At 39.1% G+C, this 25708-nt stretch overlaps 2 protein-coding genes across 5 annotated transcripts; one reads left to right on the top strand and one right to left on the bottom strand.

The window, feature by feature from the left end:
* Positions 1 to 677: 677 nt before the first annotated feature.
* Positions 678 to 5470, bottom strand: LOC133927913 (uncharacterized). 3 transcript variants are annotated; one of them, XM_062374257.1, is made up of 3 exons: positions 5168 to 5470; positions 1607 to 1688; positions 678 to 988 (listed from the first exon to the last, which is right to left on the bottom strand). In XM_062374257.1, exons 1-3 carry the CDS (start codon positions 5306 to 5308, stop codon positions 807 to 809), a joined length of 405 nt encoding a protein of 134 aa, XP_062230241.1. In that variant the 5' UTR covers positions 5309 to 5470; the 3' UTR covers positions 678 to 806. The 3 variants fall into 3 exon arrangements, with proteins under 3 accessions (XP_062230241.1, XP_062230235.1, XP_062230238.1); XM_062374251.1 differs by having other exon boundaries at positions 678 to 994; positions 5168 to 5463; XM_062374254.1 differs by having other exon boundaries at positions 678 to 991; positions 5168 to 5449.
* A 1663-nt stretch (positions 5471 to 7133) lies between these two features.
* LOC133927941 (uncharacterized) lies at positions 7134 to 25272 on the top strand. Of its 2 annotated transcripts, none has more exons than XM_062374263.1 (31): positions 7134 to 7294; positions 7381 to 7503; positions 9316 to 9473; positions 10709 to 10753; positions 11045 to 11123; positions 11197 to 11270; positions 11423 to 11529; positions 12379 to 12564; positions 12891 to 13091; positions 13189 to 13393; positions 13502 to 13576; positions 13673 to 14016; positions 14107 to 14299; positions 14406 to 14640; positions 14712 to 15042; positions 15585 to 15765; positions 15859 to 15999; positions 16098 to 16359; positions 16480 to 16962; positions 17367 to 17830; positions 18438 to 18574; positions 18717 to 18898; positions 19003 to 19401; positions 19477 to 19602; positions 19677 to 19742; positions 20604 to 22381; positions 22454 to 22733; positions 22961 to 23194; positions 23736 to 24257; positions 24359 to 24491; positions 24739 to 25272. In XM_062374263.1, exons 1-31 carry the CDS (start codon positions 7226 to 7228, stop codon positions 24993 to 24995), a joined length of 8070 nt encoding a protein of 2689 aa, XP_062230247.1. In that variant the 5' UTR covers positions 7134 to 7225; the 3' UTR covers positions 24996 to 25272. The 2 variants fall into 2 exon arrangements, with proteins under 2 accessions (XP_062230247.1, XP_062230251.1); XM_062374267.1 differs by having other exon boundaries at positions 14409 to 14640.
* Positions 25273 to 25708: the final 436 nt, after the last annotated feature.

Below are 25708 nucleotides of genomic sequence, written 5' to 3' on the forward strand. Positions count from 1 at the left end.
ACAAATGTATTTTTACCTCAGAGGCACCTTTTTGTTCATCATACCGTGTCCCGAGTATATTTCAATTTTTATTTTTCTTACCATGTGAGTCCTTCGAAAAACAGATAATTATTATATGATGTGAACTTTTAGTTTTGGTAAGAAGCAAATCTCTCTTTGCGAGTCATAATATTGATTATGGCCAGCCAATAGTAACAATCATGGTACAGTTAAAAAATAGTAATAATCATGGTGATCTAAAACTTTTGTCAGGGCTCATGTTTGCGTGCTGTACGTGCTGTTTGGCTATGCCAGTACTACTGAGCTCATCCATCCGACCACCGAACGCAGCTCAGAGTGTTAGAACACTTCACCGCTCACCACTCAAACCAGGCAAGCAGTTCGTTAACGCTTGCTCTGTTTTCTCTCATCTTGGCTCCTGCAAATATTGCAACGCCACGCCCATAAAATTCTCTGGAACACGACACTGGTATGAATGCATGATGTTCGTTCAGTCCCAGCATGGATCCGATTCTCCAGGCGTGCTTGTTGGGGCGGGGGGCTATACTTAAAGTTTCTGGACGAGACTGTTCTTAGTGTTCGGCAGACCACGACACAGGCAGGCAAGATGAACCCTGAATAAATATGATGTGCACTCTTATCTTGCAAAGATGGGGTCATGGAGCACGCGCATGTGCGGGGAATATACGTATGACTACCACATACTACATTATTCTGAATAAAAAACAATGGAAAAAAAAATAAAGATTGCAATCAAACAGCTAGATATATAACACATACGTACTATGCAGTATACCCTATACTAGCTATGAACCGTAGCATCTCAAAAACCAGGACAGCGTCCTGGCATGAGAAGGAGACGAAGACAACGATTTCGTCTCCCAACCAGCGACGCCATCCTTGTGCTTCTTCTTCTTCTTCTTGGCGTGCACCTTCCCCCTCACTGTCACCTCTTTCTTCCCGAAATCCACCATGTAATCCAGCAACCCTGCTGCTAATCAAACAAATGAACAGGCAGTTCAATGGGCAAAAACGGATGCATAAGAACCAGTGCATTGGTAGTGTACATAATTCAGAAAAAAAAAACTTAAGGGACATAGCTAAATTGTGCTGGTCCATTTATGTGTATTAAGAAACGCTAGGTAGGCGCCATTTGGAATGCAGGAATAACTCATTCCCACAGGAAATTAAACTCCTTCATGTAAAAATCCTACAATATCCATGTGAAACTACTGCATTTGAAACAGAGTTGTGATGTATGCACAATTTCAAAGAAACCTCCGAGTTTCCCTTTCATGTACGTGATCTGGACTTGGAGTGTCGAAAAGCTCAATTTTGAAATTATGTAAAGCATCGGGTTAGGATTTCCACGGGAATTTCAGGGGAAAGGAAATACCCCTACGTTTAGAAACCTTAAAATCACATATATGGATTTGCCTTGAAAATTCTTTCATAATATCGCAAATTCAATAAAATTTATAAATATATTTTAATAAAAAATAGTAGTCAAAATTATATATTTAAAACTCTATTTTATTCAAAATGATATGTATTAATGATCGGAATTAGTAGTATCAGTCGGTGAGGGCATTGATTAGATGCTCACCGTTCATCTTGGAGACGACGTTGGCGACCCGCTGTCGGCAGTGCGAACACCCCATATTGGCGCTCATCACCACCACCTGCACCTGCATGCGCGCATTACAAGTCAGTCATTTTTATTTACTCCTCCATCAGCACTTGCATTATTATTCACTCCTCTCCAGAAACATAATCATCGCCATCACCATCGGCTCATCATCTCCATTTGGATCTGCATTGCTTGTACGTAATTAAGCAATGGACCAGCTCGCCAGCTGGCCACTGATGATCCATTCAAATACCGGCCGTATGGGTTAGGCTCAACTTAGCTGTTGACGATTAATTATGAACGGTTAAGTGCTAGTAACCAGCGGCGGATCCACCGCGGAGATGGAGAGGGCTCAAGCCCCTCTACATGAGCCCATCTACCCCGGGCGCACCTGGAGCCCCTAACCCCTTTGATTTTTGAGCATGTAAGAGAAAAAAGAAGAGAAAAGAAAGTAAGAAAAAAAAAAAGATGAAGAGCCCCTCCTAGCAACCCTACCCTAATTAAAAGGTGATTGGGTAGCTATAAGTCTTGGGTAACCATTCCATCTATTAGAATTAACGTATTAACTCCGTTCTCTTTTAGATATCGTTTTAACCTTCGGTAAATAGAACAAATTTACAATAAATTCTTTCATTTATGACACATTTACCTCTCTCAATTTTCCAATATTCAATCAATGATACATAAGCTATCAATCCACAATACCCATTAAATTAAAAAAATTTATGGTGGTCTCAAAAAACTTAAGCATCTATTTTTTTTGGATCGGATGGTCTATATTGGTTAGAATACTATTAATTATTTAGAGGTAGTATGAGTAGTATATGAGAGGAGTATATATAGTATAATAGTATTTTTAGGAAAAAAGAAATGGCATGGTAGTTATATCATGCAAATTCATAGATTTAATGTTTAGACTGATCTGCTGATTGTTTGGTTGAAAGATTATTTGGGGATTAGGTATAAAAAAAATACAATCTCCTTCAATAGTATAGTGGGTAAATATTAACACTAATATCGTAATTACAGAAATATTCAATTACATGGACAGTTAGATTAAATTTATGCTAACTCCTGACTACAGGTAGTATGAACCACAGTAAAAGGACTCTAAATTAAAACTCTACTTTCTAATAGCCTTTAATATGAGCACCTAAATAAAACACCCACTTTAAAACATAAAATGACATCTATTTAAAAACAAAATTAAATCCTTAAAACGACATCTATTTAAAAACAGATATAGTATCACATATAGATTAAACTACATTAAACTACTTAAAAAAATATACCACATGGGAAAAAGCACAGTATGTTTCTTTCTCAAATCACATGGCTGCCACTCTTGAACCCTATTTGTAAGTGTACTACTCCTTATCAGCCAGCAGTAGCATTATATTTCCTTGTCTCTGCAGCCTCTATGGCACAACGTAACAATATAACATATGCTAATCTATCATCTATGCTAGCCGTACGCATTATAGCATTTTTACTGTACTGCATCACGTGCAATTCCTGTGCTGGTCTGGTCGCAGATACAACTACCGTTGTGATATCTTGTGGGTAGTGAGGCCAAGGGGTCAATCAGTAACCTGCAGATGCATGTGGCCGTGTGGTGTCTCTCATCCCGTATTGTCGGGTTAAAATTACAGGGAGGATATCTTCGGCAGAAGCAGGACGTGTAAAATCTTACCATTGCAGCGGATTTCTTTATTCTTCTTCAGTGTAATCTACAAACCTCAACGAGGGAATTCTTTTGGAATCTGAACTATAAAATCGCAAGAATTTTTATCCACAGGTATAGGACATGTCGAAGATTTCAGCATACATGTGCATCTTGTAGATGCTCAGAAATGTTCAGTCAAAGCTAATAAACTAGCATGGCTATATAACCGATGGTGAAACGGTGGAGTGAATCGAATGGATCTGCATGCATGGTCAAACTTTGCAAGCTGCGTACACATGCTGACATGCATGTACAGGAAGACGCGTTGCTGGCAGTATCATGCTGGGATGAGAATGGATGAGGGGGTGCTTTACTATTTAATTCCATATACGTGTATACCTCAGGTCAAAGACAGCGCTTTGTATAGCACATGTACTGCATTTGACTCAGAAAAATGCAGAATACGAATAGACATACTAAACGAGAAAATGACTCCCAATCGACCGGCAGAATTTGACATCCAACCACCCCCTTCCCTCCCCATGGTAAAAGTACTAAAATGATCCTCATCGACTGAGAGGAGGCGAGAGATGAATAACTGATCATCCCCAACGGCAAGATGACGATGGGGCTAGAGACAGCTTCATCAGGATTCAGGAGCATTCATTCAAGCATGGCGGCTGCAGTAGGCTGAGTGGCTGGATGACCCTCGCGAGGATCGGAGTCTGCCATGCACGTGATGCTGCTTATTCTATGTCTATTAGTAATATTTGTTCACACTCACTTTTACATACAAATTAAAAAAATACTAAAATTGAGATAACCATACTATTTCTAATCAATACAAGGATGAGAACAAGTAACTCATCAGCGTTAGAGTAAATATATGCATATATTTAAAGGCATAATAGAAAAATAGACCATAAAATATCTTTATTATTGCAACAGATAAATAATTTGAAATAAATAAACAAATATTGCAAAAGGGAGGAATTAGTTGTCTCCGCGTGACAGATGCACAGAAGCCAGTAAGAGGCTCGTCCACCTCTTTCGCCCCTTTCTTCTTCTTTTTTTTTTCCTTCCTCTCTTTACTTCTTTCTCTCGCTCATCTATGATAAAAAAATTGCATGGGCTTGGCTCCATTGGCTGGCTGCCAAGTGGTAGACAAGCCGAGCAAGCAGCTCGAGTTCCCAGCACGAGCTGTGACCGAGACCGACACACAAACGGTAGCATAGCATGGTCCTACTCCTACAGCTGGTGCATGCGTGCCCGGTGTCTGCCAGATTCTTGCTACTCTATTTCCATGTGAAAAATGGAAGGAGATCATTCTGATTCCATGAGTTTTTTTCTGCTTCCATCCAGGGCAGGTTAGAAGAAAGAGATGGTCTTGCTGCGGCAGTGGAGTTGTTTGGCAGATTGGCACTAAAGCCTTTTCACCTTTACGCTAAAAGCTGGAGCGCAAAAGTGATGAGAAATGGGGGGCCCCCTTTGAGAATCCAAGGAGATAACGAGCCACCAGCATTTTTCGATCGGCAGGGGGCAATGAATGGGGCACAGAATATGTGAAGATGACTATTTGCAGTAAAGAATGGAGTGGTCTACTGCTAGTAGCATTCAACGACTCCACTGAGAAAGATAAGAGAGATTCTGATGGCCGTGTTATTCAGAGTTCAGACGACTGGGGAAGAGCTAAGGCGTCACGAAAACAGCCAGGCCGTTGGAGAAGCTAATGATTCGTGGAATGGCAAAATTAGCATCCTCACCGAAGAAAGAAGAACAGAAAGTCATTACAGATTTCTTTCTAAGTGGTGATCAACTAACTGACCATAAGAGAGAGAGAGAGAGAGGGGGGGGGGGGGTTGGGATCGTACCGAAGGGAGGGAGAGGTCCTCTGCAAATCTCAGAGCCTGTTGCTTGGTTGCTGCACTGCTAACGGTTGCATCTGATGATGCACTCAGGCTCCTCTTGGATGATTCACTCCCTCTGTCATCTTCTTCCCCTCCACGCTCCATGATGGCTGGCTCCCCTTCGGGAGATCCCTCTCTTGGACTCTCCTTTCTTGTGTGATTGACAGTACAAGAGCTTCTGCTTCTCCCTTTTATACTAGTCCTAGGAGAACAGAGAGAAAGGATAACAATTACTTGTGGAGACCACCGACTGAAAGAAAAATAAATATTACAAGCACTTCTGAATAAAATTAGGCACAGGATGGAAGGTGAACTCCAGCGATCAAGGTCCTTCACTTTCATTGGATGACTGGATATAGTGTCAGTTGTCATGGAGGCTGGTAGCATTTTCCAACTGAAGGTGGCCCACTTTGTATTGGATTCCTGACCTTTTTTTCACCGTCCATTACAGAATGAAACCACCACACCAGAGAGGTTACTTGCCGTGCGCTAGAATTAAAAGCAAAAAAAGAAAGGCCTCTAAAAATGGTCGTAGAGGAAGGTGAGACGTGACATTAGAACAACAAAATACACAATCAAGAGCTATCTATAATTTCATATGTTATTATGTAAAATCATGAAGGCTGAAAAATTAGATTTATTATGAAATTGGTAAAAGCAAAGTGTTTAGCGTATTAACGGTTGTTAGGATATTGTGCGGATTGACATGAGTCAAGTTGAAGAACTTGTGCTCAGAATTAATTTTTGGTTCTATTTGTGTGCAGGTGTGTCCTGAGAACAAATGTGATCAGTGATATGACTAAGACTAAGTTTAGGAATGAACCAAGATCAAGACGATCAGAAGATCACGTAGGAGATTCAGATAAGGGAACAATGCACGTGAAAATGATCACACTATTAAACATACACGAGAGGTGTATGAGCTATGGTCTGATAAAAATAGATCGTTCCATGAGACTTACATGTGAGATGTATGACTATGGTGTGGGGGATCGTGTCACGAGGCATCATGAGACATGTGGTTTAGGCGGTTTATTAAGGTGTGATTTGTTGTCTGTATGGATCATATATGTAAGTTAAACGGAGTCATATTTGTTGAAAAAAAGAGTGTTTGGTTAGTTGTATCTGTCTGAACAGATTGAGCTGAGTTTCTGTTTGGTTAACCAAATCTAAGACCGTATGAACAGATATAAAAGTTGAGACTATGATTAATTACTCATATAAAAATAATTTTATAATATTAATAAATAGATCTACCTACGTAAGAACAGACTACATGCATACATTTATATCAATCAAATAAAACTTAAAAATTACATACAAACAATTAAATATACTTATTTACAAGATTATATGCATCTGCCAAACAGATTCGTTCCAAACGATCAACTAAGGGCTCGTTTGGCAGAGCTTCTTCTGATTCAAATTCTCTAAAGAAATTGATTATCTAAGGAAGTGATTCTGTGACTGAAAGTGATTCTTAATGATTCTCTAGGATAAACTCTCTGAATCAGGAGAATCAGCGTGGTCAGCTCCTCAGGAGAAGCTACTTTTTTCAGCTCCTCAGCTTCTAGTTCATTTCAGTGAATCAGGAGAAGTGATTCACTCAGGGAGCTAAAGCCAAATTCTGTCGTTTGGCAGAGCTCCTCCAGATTCCAGTGAATCTGGAGGAGCTGAGCCGGCCTAGGCAGGTGGGGCACATGGCGGCCCAGCCGAGATAGCCCAGGCGTTCAGGTGGGCGAGCAGGGCGACGGTCCGAGTGGGGCGCGTGAACCAAGTGGAGGCAGCCCACAAGCGCGCGGCCGTGGGGGTTCGGCCTAGTGGGCTGGCCTGGCGCGTGGCGCGGCCTGTTCGGCTGCCTTCCTTCCTCCCAGCCACCGCCTCCATCAAAAACCCTAGACCAAAGGCACAAAAACTGCTCTCGCTTAACCCCCCCCCCCCGCCCCCACATGCGACGGCCCGCCCCTGCTCCCCCTCCCCCTCGTAGCCACAGCCTCCGCCTTCCGCACCTCGCCGGCGGCCATGGCGACCCCGTCGTACGCGTCGGTGAAGTGCCTCAACACGTCCTCCTCCAGCCGCAAGCGCTTCATGGTAAGCATCTCTGCCCCCACGACGATTTCGCTGCCCCGGATTCGACCCTGCGGATTCTTATGGGCGCTATGTGTGTGTGTGTGCAGTTCAAGAGATTCTCTCAGCGGGTTGAGGAGATCGATATCGATGTGTACCGCAGCCTCCACGCGGTGAAGGCGGAGCCCTCCGGTGGCTCATCCTTCTTCCTCGACACCCTCGTGGAGTGGAGGGTATGCAATTTTTCCTTCGCTTGCTTCGTTTCTTTTATTATTTCCTATGCGTGAAATCCACCCCAGGAGCAACAGGAAATCTTGCATTGGTGTTCAGAGCATTATAAAAAGGCGTAATTGCCTTAGCTCTAGTTTACTCCTCCTGTGCGTTGTATTGTGTAATCTAGGCGGTTATGAGAATATTTACTAAATCTAGTAAGATTTTGAAAAAAAACTTTGTTTTGAACTACCAATTACATCCAAGAAGACAAACAATAAGTGCTTTTGAAAAGCCACTCCGTGCGACATGGACCCTTACTTTTATCGAATCACCTTAATTTTCTAAATGAATAATTAGTAGAGTTCAAGAAACCGTACACTTGAATGTTTTGGGGGCTGTGCATCGCCACAAATAGAAAATGATCTTACATGATCTAAACCCCCAAACCTCTTGCTTCGGTCTAAATTTTTCTCATTTGTCATTTCAGCCCTTCAGTGTCTACAAACTACACTTAAGTCTAAGTTTTTTCTTGCTTTAGTAACCCTAGAAGCATAAAAAAGTACAAGTACACCTCCATGGTCCATAGTAGCTTAAACTGTTCTCTGCTGCCAGCACTCGCAGTTGATTGGCTCAACAGTTCCCGCCTTCCACTGCAAGAGCTGGTCTCAGCCTACCCCTGCTTCTGCCATTGCCATGCAGCCTGTTTCGTGCCTCTATCACCTGGCTCTGGCGCCATGCCTGGCCTAGTTTCGCCCGGCTTTTCTTGGTCTGCCATTGTGCTTGGCTTGCACGAGCGCAACACTCGATTGCCCACTAGTTGCACTACTACCGCTGCCATGTCCTCACTTTGCATCACCTGCTACCTACAAATTGGTGTGGCTTTGCTTTAGGCTTGCACTTGGCACATTACACTTCCGAGCAACTCTTTGTGGCCATCTTCATGCTTGATGCGTGACATGGAGGTGCCGAAACGGCAGTGAACTAACTCATATTATTAATTTGTGATCAGTATATTCTGAATAGAGATTATAAGATATTTGAAAAGATATGAGCTGAGTTTGTAAGTAGGTTTTCTTATTGATAGGAGGGAGTATGTTAGGACTGCCAAAGTTGGATGTAGTCCCTCCATTTCAAAACATATTTCTGGAATTTTTGTAATACTGTTTCATAATGTAATGCAATACAACAGAAAGCTGATTCAGCAAAAAAATAAAATAAATTCTTCTCGTCATTTTCCCTGTTCTGCTTCCGATCTATAGATCCAGAACCAGAGTTCATCGTGTTAGTGTTCCTGTTATGCATTTCTTCCATTCCATAGCTTGAAAGAAATAATGAAACAACACATAACCGTTATAAAGGTATGAAATAGCAATCACAACCAGAGTAGATGCCCAATATGGCCATGAGCGGTGTAACATGAGGCTTGACGGTGGGCCAAGGGTATGGTGCTAAATGCCCAACAAATGCACCAGGGGAGCTCGCTCGGGCTAGTGATGGAGCCAGGAGCATGATGTAACAGCAGAGGCACAATGTGGGCTGGGCGGGAGCGTATTTGGAAGGCGTTTTATGTTAAATCGGGGCCTGTTTTGTGGTGCTGGAGGTGCAGCAGATGCCCTAGCGCTGCTCGCTTGGGCTTGTGATGGAGCCAAGAGCATGATGCAGGGCGAGCACAAAGGTAGAGGTGCGATTTGGGCCCAGCAGGAGCACATCTGGAAGGGATTTTTGGTTATATCTTTGGCTTTATGGAAGCTTAGTCCTTCTAAGTTGCAAATGAAGAATTTTAGACAATTATCGTATCACTTAATTCTATTCTGTTGCTCATGTTAATCCAGGAGCTCAATACTGCAGAGGACTTCATCTCACTTTATGAGGAGATGATGCCACTGGTACAGACGCTACCTCAAATTGTATTGCACCGTGAAAAACTCTTTTCTGCGCTTCAACAAAGAGTAAACATGAGTGCGAGGTTGTCCCTGGAGCCAATACTCATGTAAGTGTATCATGTATTCGTGCACCTAGTTGAATGAAATGACTTTGACCTTTTGGGGTACTCAAATGTGCTCTGTGCTCTCATTGCCTTTCCATATTTATTTGATTTGGGTCTCACATGTGATGTGAATGATATATGATTACTAAATTTGGGGATTAGTGTTAGATATTGTGTTCCACATTTTGAGAAAGCATTTTTACTTCTATATGCTCTTTGTTGGTGGATCTTGTTGGGTTTCATCGCTAGTCTACCCCAACTTGCTTGGGACTAAAAGGCTTTGATGTTGTTGTTGTAGTCTAGAAATGTTTTTTTATCTCTTTGTAGGGTTCGTAGCAATCCACGTGCCCAAACCATGACCTAGGATATCAATCTCCTTTTACTATTATTGCAATTACTAATACCTTTTTACTTTTTGTATCCTCTTTGTTGGTGATTCTTGTTGGGTTTCATCTGTAGCCTATCTCAACTTGCTTGGGACAAAAAGGTTTTTGTTGTTGTTGTTGTTTGTAGGGTTCATCAAGGTATTTATTCTTTTCCCAGGTTTGAAAATATTTCTGTCCCTTTGTTTGTAGGGTTCACCGAGGTATTTATTGTTTCCTAGGTTAGAAAACCTTGGTTGGAATGGCTATTGGATCAACATAACTAGAAAAGTGACTTAAAGAGTTAAAGATAGCTATTTTTGAGTCACCTTAAAATTAGACAGACCCATTTCTTATTGCTCCCTGCAGTTAAAATGCCATAAATTATAATTGGCTTGACACCCATGATCTTACTTCTTATCTAGATCAGATTCTCTGAATTACTTATTTTTCTTCCCTTTTCCCCTTAACCTTTACATTAGTAACATATGATACTGGTGTTTGTGTAAGGAGGCACGGGGAGTTGAAGAGCTCAGTTTATTGTACTAGCTTTATGGTTGCATATGCGTCTTATTTCCTTTGTTATTCTTTTTGGTTGTTAGATTTATTTTACCCTATTGTGATCCTTAGTTTTGACTTCTTTGTCTTTGATTGAATTGAAATCATAGTGAACCCCCAATTTAACATTTTTCATTCATTTATATTTTACTTCTGTCAAGTAATGGGCTTCAGTATGTTGTAGCATCGGAATTTGAGCCTCACAAGTGGAATGCTACTTTATGTTTCATATTCTATAGCTCATATTTGGTCAGTGACTAAGAATTTGTTACTGTTTTAGCCATTATTGGATGTCTAAAGGATTTTTTTGGCATGCAGGTTGATTGCTGCTCTCTCCAGGGACATTCTTGAAGATTTTTTGCCGTGAGTTCTAATTCGAATCAATTGCAATGTGTTATTCAGCATGGTTGTTAGTTCGTAGCTTTATACTGTTGTGTAGGCCTTGGTGGTTATTGCTTGCTTGGTTTTGTGTTTGTTCTCAAAGGATGATTACGTTGACCTAGGTCTGCCTCTGGCCTAAATTAAATCTACCTAAGTGAAATGGAGTCTATTGTTTCGCAGCAAGAGTTAGCTATGAGACTTCATACACATTGAAAGGTTTTGGAGGCCCTTATCCTCATTACGCCTTGACCTTCTCTATTTTATCGATTGCAGTTTTTTAGGAAGATATGCTAATGCCATTTTAGCTCTCCTTAAGGATGGAGGTGATCGTGACCCTGAAATTCTGGAGCAGGTTAGTCTGCTTGATTCATAAATATTTGTTGTAGCTGAGTAACAGAAAATTCATATGTTGCGCTCTATTTCAGGTTTTCACATCTTGGTCATATATAATGATGTACATGCAAAAGTATCTAGTGAAAGATGTTGTCCAAATTCTCAGGTGAGTTTGCATTTTAAAAAATGAGGTCTACATACGCTATTGGATCAAACCTCATTTCATGGCCTCTTCTCCATGATCAAATAAACCACTTGCATTTGTTGTTATCCAATTTCAGCCATCTAATTGACTGTCAAATCTTTATATTGCTGAAGGATCACAGCTACACTGAGATATTTCTCAAAGGATTATGTCAGAGAATTTATGGCTGAATCTGTTTCATTTTTGCTGAGGAATGCTCCTAATAATCAGCTAACACATGGTATTTATCTTTTCTCACTTCTGTTCTTTTACTGAAGTAGATCATCCTTTTACGCTACTAACTTTTCAGAGTTGATCAAAATTGACCTTCCTAGTATCTGACAGTAGGCTCTACTGACATATTGGCTCCATCGTGATTGGGTCAAAGATACAACACACATTTAGTGAAAGAATTCATTTGAACCAAACCTGAAAGTGAGGGCTCAAAGAGGACTTAAACTGAAAGTTGTGGGAGCAAAAGAGAATACATAAAGATAAAAGCTTAAAAAGGGCTTACAACCATACACTGATGACAAAGAAGGGGCATCTCCCTTTATTTTCCATTTTCTTTCTTTCGTGTTACATCTAAATTCGTTCCTTGCGGTGCTCATTTTTTCCTGTCCTGCCAATTATCTCTTCTTGATTGGAAAATGAGTTTGATAAGGCACCGCTTACACTTTGATAATAGTGTAAATCTTGTCTACAATCAGGCTCAAGAACTTTCTGACTTTTAATGTTTGAAAAAAGGAGGATTTGCCACTCCTTTCAAGTTCTTTTGATGATTTGCGGTTGATTCTCACTGACGTGGCCCCAGGACACACATTACTGAGACATTGGTGGCAAATTGCTCAAACCCCTAAGTTTTTCATTTCTTTACTTTGGCTTGCTATATTGTGCAATCGTGCAATGTTTTCTGTTTGCTGAGGCACGTACTTTCAAGTTTTAACGTAAGGAGAACCTTTAAAAAATAAAATAAAATTCATGTTGTTGATCAATTATGGTAATGAGGGATGCTGCTAAGATGGTCATACCTGTTTAGATGAGTTTATTACTTTTATTTTAACTAACATTTTTCCTGATTGGCTATTAGGTTTAATGAAAGTTCTACTTGAGGCTGTTAAAAAATCATCACCTATACGGATAGACGGGGTGACTGCTTTGCTCTGGAATGTCATGAAAGGAACTTCCACAAAGCTTCACTCAAGAGCTGAGAAAGTCTTGAAGTTCTTGTTGAGCAAGTCAACGTTTACCACTATCCATGATAAATTCCCTGATGGTCAGAGAACTTTCTGGCAATGACATATAGTACTGTTATTTTCTTACCCAGTAGTTGCACTGTCTTTTTCTTTCATATGTTCTATCTATTGCCCGTTTTCATTGGCCCACTTCATTATTTATTACAGTTTAGCTGAATTGATCAGTACCTCATCATAATTCATAAGTGTGTTTAGGCTTCTCCATTTTTCATAACCATAATGTAAGGCCTAACAACATATCTTTGCATAATCATATGAGAGGCATTATTTGTACTGATACCTGTTCATTTTAATACCTTGTTACCTTTCTTCAATGATGTAATAACTTCATTAGTGCAAAATGCAGGGTCTTCTACTATTCATGAGGTCATGACTGGGTTGATCCAGAGATTATGCGATGAAGTGGATCTAAATGAGCTGCCATTGATATATACTTGTTTATTTGAAGAAATCAACAGCTGTATTAAGGATGGCTGCCTGGAGCATCTGAAGTGCTTGATTGATTTTCTTACATTTTCTTTACAGAACAACCAGAGTGACGTGTTCGGTAGGATTTACCATTTCATGGTCCATATGCTTTCACTGCCTCAATTCATTGCTAGTTCAGATTATAATGATTAGTCTATTCTTTTTGCTTTTGCCAGATAAAGTTAAGATGCTTAAACTTGCCGAATTGCTGGTCAGTACATACGTGTTGCCTGGTAGCAACATAGCAGAAGCTTCTTCATCCAAGGTTCTTGAAAGTATTTTGGACTTTCTCCTTTGTGTTCTGGATGTTCCAGTCATTTCTGGCAATTTATCCATCGTATCACCCTTCTATGCTCCAGTGTTTAAGCTAACAAATTCGAGGTAAAATTTCTTGCTGGTAGTGTGTGTTTGCTTGTACAACTCCTGGATGATTCTCTTTTTATCAAATGGTAGACCTAGCACCTCACACTGATTTAACTCTGCTTTCAGTATGATTATCTTTATGAGGAAACTGTTGGCAAAAGCTTCACACATCATACATCATTTCGAAAATCAGATATTGAGGTATGTGATATATTTTCTGCTATTGTTTAAAAGAATTGTTGTGTACAATCATAGTTCGTGTACAAAAGGTTTGACCATGCAATTTATGCCTTGTAGTGCAATGGACAATTTTCTTGGGAGTTCACCAGAGGAAGTTCTCTTTATCCTTCTGAATTTCTTTAAAGGGTCAAAGAAGCAAATAATTCTTCATAGCACTGATGGAAATCATCCAGATCCAGGGGAGAAAGTGAGCAAGTTCGTCGAATCAAAATTCTCTTTCTGGATAGAGTTATTAGATGATATAGTCAATGGTTCTAGTAGTCAGGTCAGCGAAAAGGAAGCTGCTATACTATGGGGATATATTTGCTTGTATCCTAACATGAATGGTGTACATCGAGATAGCTTGTCACTGCTGAAGAAGTTAATCTGCAACCTTGATCGTATACTTGAAGTGGGCGAAGGTGATTTACTTATTTTTTATTTTTATTTCTTACAATAAGAATCATAGATAGTCTTTCTACAAGATATAAACAGTATCGATTGGCATGCAGAGAACATGAGCGGTCTTCCAAAGACTACCTGGAGAAGTTTACTTGGTGCAGCATTATCATCATATCATGAACTATTGCTGGTTAACACTAGTAGAAATTCAGAATTAAATCTTTTCATATCGCTCGCCAAGAGGCACAGTACATGCCCTCAAGTACTGTCTGCTGTAGCCGAATATTTGGATTCCGTGCAAGGGTAAAGATACATATACTTTCTACTCCCCAGCCTCATTTGTTTGGCCTGTTAATTTGTCTAATTCGGGCAGTTCTTCATTTTTCGTTTTTGTTTTTGCTTTTGTAAGCAGAGTAGCATCCCTGGAAGTGACAGAAGAATTTGATCCACAAAATCTTTTGGATCTGTTCTCTATCTTTGCTGTTAACTTGAGCAGTCCAAACAAGGATGTTCGGATTTTAACATTGAGGATTCTATCCTATTTTGTGAAGATGGATAAACGTCTAGGGACAAATGAGGAGCGACCACACAAGAGACAAAGAACCGAAGATTCCGGAGAGGAAACTGTTACTAAATACACTAATGTATGTTTTGTTAGCTAATATTTTAACTTGATATTATGCCGTCTTTCATCTAATGTTTCCCTTGATACCAGGTTGTGGATACCCTTCTTGCTGTTGAGTCAACTCCAATTTCAGTATCTACTTGCCGAAAAATTGCTATCTTCATTTCTCGAATACAAATGAATCTATCTTCCAAGATGGTTCTTGACGATTACATACCTCCTCTCTTACATGGGATTATTGGCATATTATACAATAGATTTAGTGATCTGTGGCCACCAACACTGGATTGTCTTGCTGTACTCATTAGGAAACACAAGGAGCTTGTCTGGAGTCAGTTTGTTCAGTTTATTGCAATTCACCAATCAAAAGGTCTGACTCTGAAAAATCAGGAGAAGCTGGAAGCTGCAACCCAACCACAGTGTATGTCTCAGGCGTTTGTCTAATGTTCTTTTTGTATCATTCTTCTACAAACCCACCTCTATGCACCCTTACCCCCCCCCCCCCATTAACTGTTTGTATGTGTCCTTGTTCTGCTACGTGCTTGCATTTGTGCTTTGAATCGCTCTTTTAATTTCCTGTACAGCTGTGTTGCTAGTGCTATGTATGTAAGGATATCGTACCTTTTGAATGTACCCACTTGTGCTTCCTCTGTAACTTTGTTTTGCATGGTTCTACATTAAGAACATATAGTCGCTTAGTGCAAGTCAGTTTACATCCTGGATACTTAATTTGTTAACTTCCCATATTTGTGATTTCTTTTTAATTGGCTTTAGGAGATCCTAACTTGTGAAATGCTTGGTATTCGATACGGTCCTTGGTCAGCAACAAACATGAAGATGTAATGAGTGCATGGCGTATCCTTAGAATCTTTTTATTATTGAGTATTTTTTTTAGACCATCCTCCTGTTCTTTTATTTGTTCCATTTGTACTGCCATTTCTTACTTCATGTTTGGTGTTGCAGCTATTTTTGACTGCTTCAGCTTGTATCTTGCTATGGACTTTGATTGCACACCTGTTGAGACCATTGCTACCTTGTTGCTTCAATCCCTCCAGAGGATACCTGATGTTGCTGAGTCCCGCTCTCGAAATCTTATACCTTTATTTCTAAATTTTATGGGCTATGATGATGGCGATGTCATTAGGTATTTAGTTTATAAAATATATTATTTATGCAGTTTAGACTTGAATTGGGAAGTCTAATTCTTGATGCCTTTTTTGAACCTTGACTTCTGCAGTGCTGATTCATATGTGTCTGATAAATGTAAAGGCAAACAGTGGAAAATGATCTTGAAAGAATGGTTGAACATGTTGACATTAATGCACAATGCTCGATCCTTATATCAGAGCAAGATTCTCCAGGAAGTACTAACTAAAAGGTTTGCGAAGGAATAGTAATATATTTGATGCTGCAGCGTATACGTGAATTGTTCTGTACTTGTGTGATACATTATATTAATTCATAGTTCTTTCTCAGGGTTCTTGATGACAGTGATCCTGACATACAAGCAAAAGCATTGGATTGCCTTCTGAACTGGAAGGATGAATTCCTGACCCCTTACAGTCAAAACCTTAAAAATCTTGTCGATGTAAAAACTCTTCGTGAAGAGCTCACCACATGGGCAGTTTCACATGACTCCTTGTCAATTCAGAAAGATCACAGAAGTCGTGTTGTTCCTCTGGTTATCCGTGTGTTGACACCTAAAGCAAGGAAGTTAAAGCTACTTGGTTCTCGAAAGGTTGGTGTTTACTTACTGCTTGTCAATGTACCATAACGATTAGATCAAACATTTATATTTTATCCTTTGGTCATCTGCTTGTCTGACTCTCTGTCTTTATTTGTTGCTTTGTTGTGCTAGCACACAGGTGTTAGTCATCGAAAGGCAATTCTTCGTTTCCTTTTGCAGTTTGATTCAAATGAACTTCAGCTCTTTTTCTCGTTACTTCTGAAGTCCTTGATCCCTGGAAACCTCCAACTTAAAATGTTTGGTTCTCAGTCTGACAACTTACTTAGAAATATTTCTGACATTGTTGGAGCTTCAGCTGAAATTTGTATAGAGAACTTTACATGGAAAAAGGCTAATGGTTTTCTTCATTTGGTTGAAGAAATATTTGGTACTTTTGATATGGCACATATAAGTCCATTCCTTAATGGTCTATTAATCATTGTTGCTCGCTTGCTGGAGAGTTGCATGCATAATCTGAGAATCGAGAACTATGAGAAATATCATTGCAAGCAATCAAGTGATCTTGATAATGATTGTTCCATGAACCTGGAAGTGGACAATTCTACAAACGTGAAAGAATGCCCAAAAGAGATGCCTGTAGTAGACCATACGGAGGTATGTCATTATATCACCTTTACCGGTGCTCTGACCTTTCAGTTTTGCTGTAGTGTTATCATGTTGTTTAGGTGTACTCCCAAAATAACTGTGCGGCACTTTTGTTGGTAATCAATGGCAACCTCTGAATGCCAAGTTAATGAAATAACCAAGACATGGCAAATTTAAGATGAAAATATCTGATATCGTAGGTAAGGACTAGTTAATCATTTTTAGCAAATCTGAGTAAATGCAGTACTATTTCTATGATCGTTCTATCAAATTTTTGTGTCAAGTACTCTTATTCGTAAACTTGTCCTATTATTTTTTCTTTTCTTATGATTCAGCTACTATGCATTGTGTTGGCCAAGTGTTCATATCTTCTCTGAGTTAACTGCCATTAGCAACCTCACTCTATTTTCCAGGCAAGTGCGTCGATCAAGCAGTTGAAGGATCTAAGGTCTTTATGTATTAGAATTGTTTCCTCGGCTCTTAGTCACTATGAAAGTCATGACTTTGGAGAAAACTTCTGGAATACTTTTTTCGCTTCTGTGAAACCGCTGATTGACTGCTTCACACAAGAGGCTTCTAGTAGTGAGAAACCAAGTTCATTATTTTCATGCTTCATGGCAATGAGTCGGAGTCCAACACTAGCACCACTACTGGGGGTAAATAACCTTGTGCCCGCCATTTTTTCTATTTTAACTGTGAAGACAGCATCAGGATCCATTACCTCCTATGCACTTGAGTTTATTGAGAATCTGTTGAGGTTGGATATTGATCTGGAGCAACAAGATGATCATTCAATGAAGAAAATTCTCGTTCCACATATGGATGTTCTTCTCCATAGTCTCCATGATTTTGTTAATCATCGGAAAGAGCTTCACAGGTGCATGCTTTTACTTATGTGTCTGACAAATGGCACTGAACTATGACACACCATTTTCTTTAGTGATGCTACCTCCGATTGAAAATAAATGTCGTCCTAGAATGTGTGGCAGTCAAATTTTTTAAAAATTTGACCACTACTATACATCAAAGTGTTTAAATTTGTCATATGAGAATGATATTGATAGATTCATAATTAAAAATAATTCTATATCATTACCACTCTTAGTAACAGTAATTGTCAAAGGTATGTGTTGAAGTCTGTCCATGCCCTAAAACACAAGTAAATCATACTGTAGGTATTAATTTGTATGCATTAGTTTTTATAATGTTTTGTTCATCTATTATGGTGGCTAAACATCTCTTATGAGAGACTGAGGCCTTCAAAGCCATTTTCTGAGATGCCTTTGTTTCCTAAATCTAATGCATAAACAATTCTCCGAAAACTCTTTCCTGCTTGGATCTTATCTTGTGTATGTCTAAAAGTTTCATTTAATACTACATCTGTTTGGTGCAGTAATATCTTCAGACAGAGGTTACTACACATTTAGTTGCTTATGTTGGAACTTGAATCTTGATTTAACGTCTTGTACTTTTGATGCGTACAGGAGATCTGGGACATGGCTTGGGCAACGTGAACTTAGATTGTTTAAGTTATTGCTAAATTACATCACAGATGCCTCAGCTGCAGAGCGTGTCATAGACCTCATCCTTCCATTTTTCAGTAAGAAGGATTTGAACTCTGGTGAGCCTTTTTAAGTCAATTTTGTGTCCACATTAGCATGCATAGAGAGCGATATCTGATTATTCAATTTTCTGTTCATTTGTTAGGATCCAGTAACCTTGACATGATCTTTCTCTTCTGTCTCGTGTCTTTTATATGGCAGATGAGTGTTTGGAAGCACTACGAGTGGTGAGGGGAATAATTCCAAATCTAAGATGCGGGGTATCTCATAAAATTCTTAGCGCACTCAACCCATTACTTGCGACTGTTGGATTGGAACTGCGGCTATGCATCTGTGATATTTACGATGGGTTATCATTACATGAGTCTTCAATGTCCTCTCTGGTGATTATTGCTCTATGCGCAATATGATTTTTTGTGACAACTTCGCGACAATCCCTGTCCTATTTTACAGTTTCTCGTTGTGATAGTTGTCATTTTTTTTACAGGCTAGGTTAATGCAAGATCTGAATGCAGTTTCAACCTCAGAACTTGGCGAAGTAGATTATGACACAAGACTTGATGCATATGATAAGGTTAAGCCGCATCTGTTTCTTGGTATGAAAGAAGAGTATGTGGGTGCCGTATTATCTCATTGCGTGTATGATATGTCATCTGAAGAGTTGATTTTTCGGCAAAGTGCATCCAGAGCTCTGCAATCATTCCTGGATTTTTCTGCATCAGTTATGAACAATGAGTCCAAATACTCTATTGAAACAGCTGATATTAAACCTGGAGAGAATGATACCAGAGACATTTGCACAAAGGGCTGTATTCAACAGATATTAGAGAAAACTTACCTGCACAATATGGGAGTAGCAATGACTAAAGATATATCAATTCAAAAGGTGTATATTTAGGTTCTTTTATATCGTAGTCTATGATACTATTGGTTGAAAGACTGAAACTAATGTTGTATTCAGGAGTGGATTATTTTACTTCGGGAGATGGTCTACAATTTTAACCATGTAGCATCCTTGACCTCATTCAGGCCTCTCTGTAGGGAGGATCTGGAAGAAGATTTTTTCCACAATATAACTCATTTACAGGTAAATTTACTTGATTCGCTCACCGTAGAGGTGAAACAGAGGACAGTAAAACTTATTTGTATTTAGTAATGCAGGCAGGTAAAAGATCAAAAGCATTGTCACTGTTCAGACAGGGAATCAAGGAACACAACTTTTCAGAGGTAAAGGATAAAATGTAGCCAAGTTGACATTGATGTGTTGCGTGCATATATCGAAATTAAGTTGTTTGCTGTATCATTTTACCCCATTTGGGAGTACACTAGCACATTGACCCATGTTGCAATTGCTTACTGGTAATTAATTACTATGTCTCTTTTGCTTCGTCAAGCTAATATGGCGTCATGAATAAAATTATGATAGTGTCATGAATAAAATTACTGGTAAAATTATTTTCCTTGCCTGAAAAGTCTGGAGGGCATCGTGTCACATACCTGCTTTTATTTAAAACCATGTCAGTGTATTGAATCTCAAGTAGCAAGAAAATCTTGTCTTCTTGGACTCATTTGTAAATGCCTAGGCTAATAATTTACTGGATTCAAACACTATCTTCTGAAATTATATTTACAAGTGATCAAAAGGAAATCTTTTAATTGATAATTACAGCAATACTAACACGTTATTACCATCTAGTTAGTCAACACTCAACACCTCGAAAAATGAGATATTTACAAAGAGTCTACAATTTTTCAGAAAGAAAAATGAGTATCTATTTGTTATTATCGCATTCACCATCAGTTCTTGTGTTTACAGAAAATCTAGCCCATTTTTTGAAACACTGATTTCATAGGAATTCTGCTGGATTTATAGTTTCCTGCAAAATCCATGGATCTTTCTTGGTTAAATTTGGTTTACCCAAAAAAACTAAGTTTTTGTACGGAAATTGCAACTTATCGACCACCTTTTGTCATAGAACTATTGCATAATTTGATATTAACTGGTGCACCTAGTGTTTAATGGACTTAACATCTGATTCCTTCTCTTTCCTTGTTCATTCGTTAACACTACTTGTGCTTTCATTTTAGGACATCACTATGAAAGTCTTTATTCCACTATTTTTCAATATGTTTTCCGATGTGAAAGCTGGGAAGGGTGAACAAGTGAGAGATGTATGTTTGGATACACTTTCTTCTGTTGCTGCAAAAGTGCAGTGGGAGCATTATAGAACAATATTGATGAGATGCTTCCGAGAGTTGAGCCTTAAGCCTGATAAGCAGAAGATCATACTGAGGCTTATTTGTGCTGTGTTAGATGCGTTCCATTTCATGAAGCCAGCAAACGATATCTCGAGAAATTCTGATGCTATGAATGAGGATTCTGATTCTTCCCTTACGTTCTCTTCAACTACAGTATCTGCTGATAAGCAACACTACCTGCAAAAGGTAGTGTTTCCACAGGTTCAAAAGTTGTTAGGAGCAGATCCAGAGAAAGTGAACGTCAACATAAACCTTGTAGCACTTAAAATACTTAAGTTACTACCAGTGCATTATTTTGAGTCACAACTTTCGAGCATCATTCATCGAATCTGTAACTTCCTCAAGAATCGTCTTGAAAGCATACGTGATGAAGCTAGGGCAGCTTTAGCTGCTTCTCTGAAGGAACTTGGGATTGGGTATTTGCAGTTTGTGGTCAAGATATTGAGAGCTATACTGAAAAGGGGTTTTGAGTTACATGTTCTGGGCTACACACTTCATTATTTATTATCAAAAACCATAACTGCTGATATGAATGGTAGGCTTGACTACTGTTTGGAAGATTTGTTGGCTGTGGTTTACAGTGATTTGCTTGGAGATGTTGCGGAACAAAAGGAAGTTGAAAAGCTTGCCTCCAAAATGAAAGAGACAAAGAAGAGAATGTCATTTGAGACTCTTAAGCTGATTGCTCAGAGTATTACATTCCAGACACATAATCTGAAGCTAATCTCACCTTCATATCTTCAGAAGCGACTTACTCCAAAATTGAAAACGAAACTTGAGTTGATGCTACATAATATAGCCTTGGGAATCGAATGCAATCCATCTACTGAAACATCAAACTTATTTATCTTTGTGTATCGGCTTATCGAGGATACTATTACAGGAAGTGAATCTGAATGCAAAGCGAATATGGAATCTGGTCCTGGTCAAGTAAATACTCTAAAAAGGAACTTCCCTGGACTAGGTGAGAGTGGAGCGCAAAATTCTCATATACTTACCAAGTTTGCACTTGCCTTATTGCGTTGTCGTCTGAAGAGCATCAAGCTAGAAAAGGGCGATGAGCAACTTTTGTCGATGTTGGATCCCTTTGTTAACCTTTTGAGAAAATGTCTGAATTCCAAATATGAAAGTGTTCTCTCAGTTGCTTTTAGATGTCTTGCCTTGTTGGTGAAACTTCCTTTGCCATCTCTCAGGGACAATGCAAATCCTATAAAAAATGTACTTATGGACATTGCACAGAGAGCTGGAAATGCCAACAGTCATTTGGTCACGTCTTGTTTGAAGCTACTTGCTGATCTACTTAGATGGTTCAGGATTTCACTTTCAGGTGATCAGCTCCAGATGATTGTTCATTTCCCTATGTTTGTTGATCTTCGGACAAATCCTTCCCCTGTCGCATTATCGCTTCTGAAGGCAATAGTCAGAAGAAAGTTGGTTTCCCATGAAATTTATGATATTGTAGTTAAGATAGGAGAGTTGATGGTAACAACGCTAACTGAATCTATACGCCAGCAATGCATTCAAATTCTGCTCCAATTTTTTCTAAATTATCCACTTTCTGAGAAGCGCTTACAGCAACATATTGACTTTTTCCTGGCAAATCTAAGGTATGAATCTCCCTAGCTACTTACCTTTGGCATCACATCTTCCCTATATGCTAACTTCATGCAATTTTACAGTTATGAGCATCCATCAGGAAGAGAAGCGGTGCTTGAAATGCTCCATGATATTCTTACCAGATTTCCCCAGAGGATTATTGATGACCAGGGTCAAACATTTTTTCTTCATCTTGTGGTTGCTTTAGCGAATGAACAACACCAGAATGTATCTCCAATGATCCTTAGAGCGATCCAAAAGCTGTTAGGACGCATTGGTGATCAAGGAAAGAGTTCCATTTTTGAGTATTCGCTTTCATGGTACACTGGTGAAAAACAAAGTTTGTGGAGCGCTTCAGCTCAGGTTATTATTGAGTAGCATTGCTATATTTTCCCAAATACTTAATTTCACTAAAATGATATATTGTACAGTTGAAGTGGACTAGTTTGTGGTTGCAAATCATGCCCTCTATTTGCTTTTTATTTTTTTGGAGGGCATTGAAGCACCTCCCTTAGTTCCCTATATGCTCATGTTACAACCAGGTATTATTATTTCACATTAACTAGAGAAGTGGTTCTTGTACTTTACAGGTCATTGGTTTACTTCTTTGTGATCGTACATTACAAACTGGCAAACACCTTAAAAGTATTGTGGCTGTTGCTAAGAAAATAATGGAATCTTCTGTCATTGCTTCTGGAGTAATACAATTAGATGTAACTGATGAAACTGTCCTGCCATTGTGGAAAGAGGCTTACCACTCCGTTGCCATGATGGAGAGGTTACTTCTGCGCTTTCCAGAGTTGTATTTTGAGCAAAACATGGAGGTATATTTACCTTTGAGCACTATTGCTAGTTCTTATTGCAGCTGCAGTATGTATTTTATTTTTCTGACCTAGATCTTATTATGTGTTTGAATTGTTGATTTAGCACTATTATTTGAATTTGGTATGTTCCTTGGTTTTTTGATAATTGTATTCAAAGGAGGGTTTGGGGGTGATTAGGTTAACCAAAACCGTGGTTCCAAAACCTGGAACCTGCCGGTTCCGGTTTATCAAGATTATTGGTGAAGTTTGAAACTTTGATTCCACATCACTTGAAACACTGCTCGATATATCCTGATTTAATTTTAATATTTGCTGTCAAACAGTTGCTACATTTTTAGGTTTGTGCCTTTTCAGCACTCTTTTTTGTAGCAATGTATTTTTTCCCCATTTAATGGGATTTATCTAACTAGATTTAAGTATTTGAGGCACTTGTTGACTATTAGCCATGTTCTTAAGACGTACTATGTGTTTCAAGCCTTAAATTGGTCATTTCCCTTGCACTCTCCAAGTCTCAAGTTTGTGACACAATTATTACTTGCAGGAAATATGGATAATAGTATGCAAGTTGCTGATCCATCCTCATTCAATGCTGCGCAATTTGTCCAGCTCTCTGGTAGCATCATATTTCTCTACAGTAGAGAGGAGGAAACGTGAGGAGAAATTGGATGTCAAATTATGTTTGCTAGTTCAACCCAGCAGACTATTCATAATAGCTGTTTCTTTCTTGAAACAATTGAGGACGGAGCTGAGTGATGCTACAGCAAATAATCTGATCGTACAGAATCTTGCATACTCGGTCTGCAACTTGCATATGTTGATTAGGCGATCAACCTCATCGCATCAGTTTTGGTCTAGCTTTAGTTCTTCTGATCGTGGTGTCTTCCTTGAGGGTTTTGAATTGCTCGGTTCAAGTAAAGCAAAGAACACGTTTCTCCTTTGCACTTCAACATCTACTGATCTAGCTGGATCTAGCCTTGACAGAAGCGAAGAGCCTACATCTTTGTTAGTTTCTTCTGTCCTAAAGAGGATGGGAAAAATTGCAATGCAGATGCAGGATACACAGGTAAGCACCATTCCATTAGCCAAGTCACTTTTTCCCGTACTCTGATTGTGTTTGTATTTGATATGTAATACTTATGGTTTTTTTTCCCTGTCCGCATGTAGATGAAGATCGTGTTCAATTGCTTCAGTATGATTTCATCCGCTCTCGGCTCTGAAGAATCTCTAACCTATGCTATTCACCTCTTGGCCCCGCTGTATAAAGTTTCTGAAGGATTTGCTGGGAAAGTCATTAGTGGTATGATATTTCTCTTTATGTTTGTCTTATTAGTGATCATTTGTCATTTTTCAACATGCCGAAGTTGCATAGGTGTTCATGATTTGTGTGTGTGCTTCCACGCTTCCCCCTCTGGATTTATATATAATGTAGGATTTCTGTCTGTTTAACTGATAGGAATGATTGTATGTAGAGATGTTCACTGCCTAGTGCTTGCATGTCATCTGTCTGAACTTATCTAAGCACTGCTTGCTATTTTTGTTCCCAGATGAAGTCAAGCAACTGGCCGAGGGTGTCCGGGACAAACTACGTGATCGAATTGGTGTCGAGAAATTTGTCGAAGCTTACAACAGCGTCCGAAAGGGCCTCAAGCAGAAGCGGGAGAGCAGAAAGCAGGCACAGAAGATTATCGCAGCCGTCGACCCTGCACGGCACGCAAAGCGGAAGCTGCGTGCCGCGGCCAAGCACCAGGAGCACAAGAGGCGGAAGATAATGGCAATGAAGATGGGGAGGTGGATGAGGTAGTTTTGAACAGGCTCTGCAGAACTGCCCGTAACGGAAAAATTGTGTTGTACAGCCTTCACTTTCACGCTGCTAGTCATTCGTGCTACAAGGTCGGCAGAAAATTTTGTACGCTAGATATCTGTGAAGTTATGCTTTTGTTTTTTGAACGACCACTTTATTATGAAAGAATAGTTACGCTAGATATCTCTGAAGTCTCGAGAAACGGAGGAAAAGACTAGACAAAAGTTGTTAATAAATTGGGAAAACTTGATGTGTAAGGAGTTTTTTATTCAGGTCATTTTGTGTAACTCATACCAGTTCTCAGATCAGTAGTTGTTATGTATAAATTTTTAATAGAAATAATAGGTATATTATAGAGTTCATTACAATAAAAATATATAGGTATAATTAAACAAACTTTTATAGTACAATAGAAAATGTAAAAATGATATATACTTTATAGGCAGTTTGAGTGCAGACAAAATCAGGTTCTCTATTCTTTATCTTATTCTTTATCTTCTTTTTTAATGAAATCGGTCTCTGGATCGTCTAGTTCTATAATTAGTAAGTGAAAGTATATAAGGTACTCAGTAAATTCTATCTTTAAGGGGAAATATTAGATGTATATTGGTAGATCAAGGATAAGACTATAGAGTCTTTTAGGTTTTATAAAAAACTAATTTTTAATGCAAGGTTTAATTTGCAAAAACTACCTTAAAAGGCATTTCTGAAGG

Source organism: Phragmites australis, chromosome 1 (genome assembly GCF_958298935.1).
Source record: "Phragmites australis chromosome 1, lpPhrAust1.1, whole genome shotgun sequence".
In the NCBI taxonomy this organism is placed as follows: Eukaryota; Viridiplantae; Streptophyta; class Magnoliopsida; order Poales; family Poaceae; genus Phragmites; species Phragmites australis.

Coding starts and splice junctions, on each gene's coding strand:
- LOC133927913 (XM_062374251.1), bottom strand. CDS start 5,308: ATGGAGCGTGGAGGGGAAGAAGATGACAGAGGGAGTGAATCATCCAAG. Junction 1,689..5,167: donor AGGACCTCTCCCTCCCTTCG/GTACGATCCCAA, acceptor GCGCGCATGCAG/GTGCAGGTGGTGGTGATGAG. Junction 995..1,606: donor CGTCGTCTCCAAGATGAACG/GTGAGCATCTAA, acceptor TTGTTTGATTAG/CAGCAGGGTTGCTGGATTAC.
- LOC133927941 (XM_062374263.1), top strand. CDS start 7,226: ATGGCGACCCCGTCGTACGCGTCGGTGAAGTGCCTCAACACGTCCTCC. Junction 14,641..14,711: donor CTGTTACTAAATACACTAAT/GTATGTTTTGTT, acceptor CCTTGATACCAG/GTTGTGGATACCCTTCTTGC. Junction 22,382..22,453: donor TTTTTCCTGGCAAATCTAAG/GTATGAATCTCC, acceptor GCAATTTTACAG/TTATGAGCATCCATCAGGAA.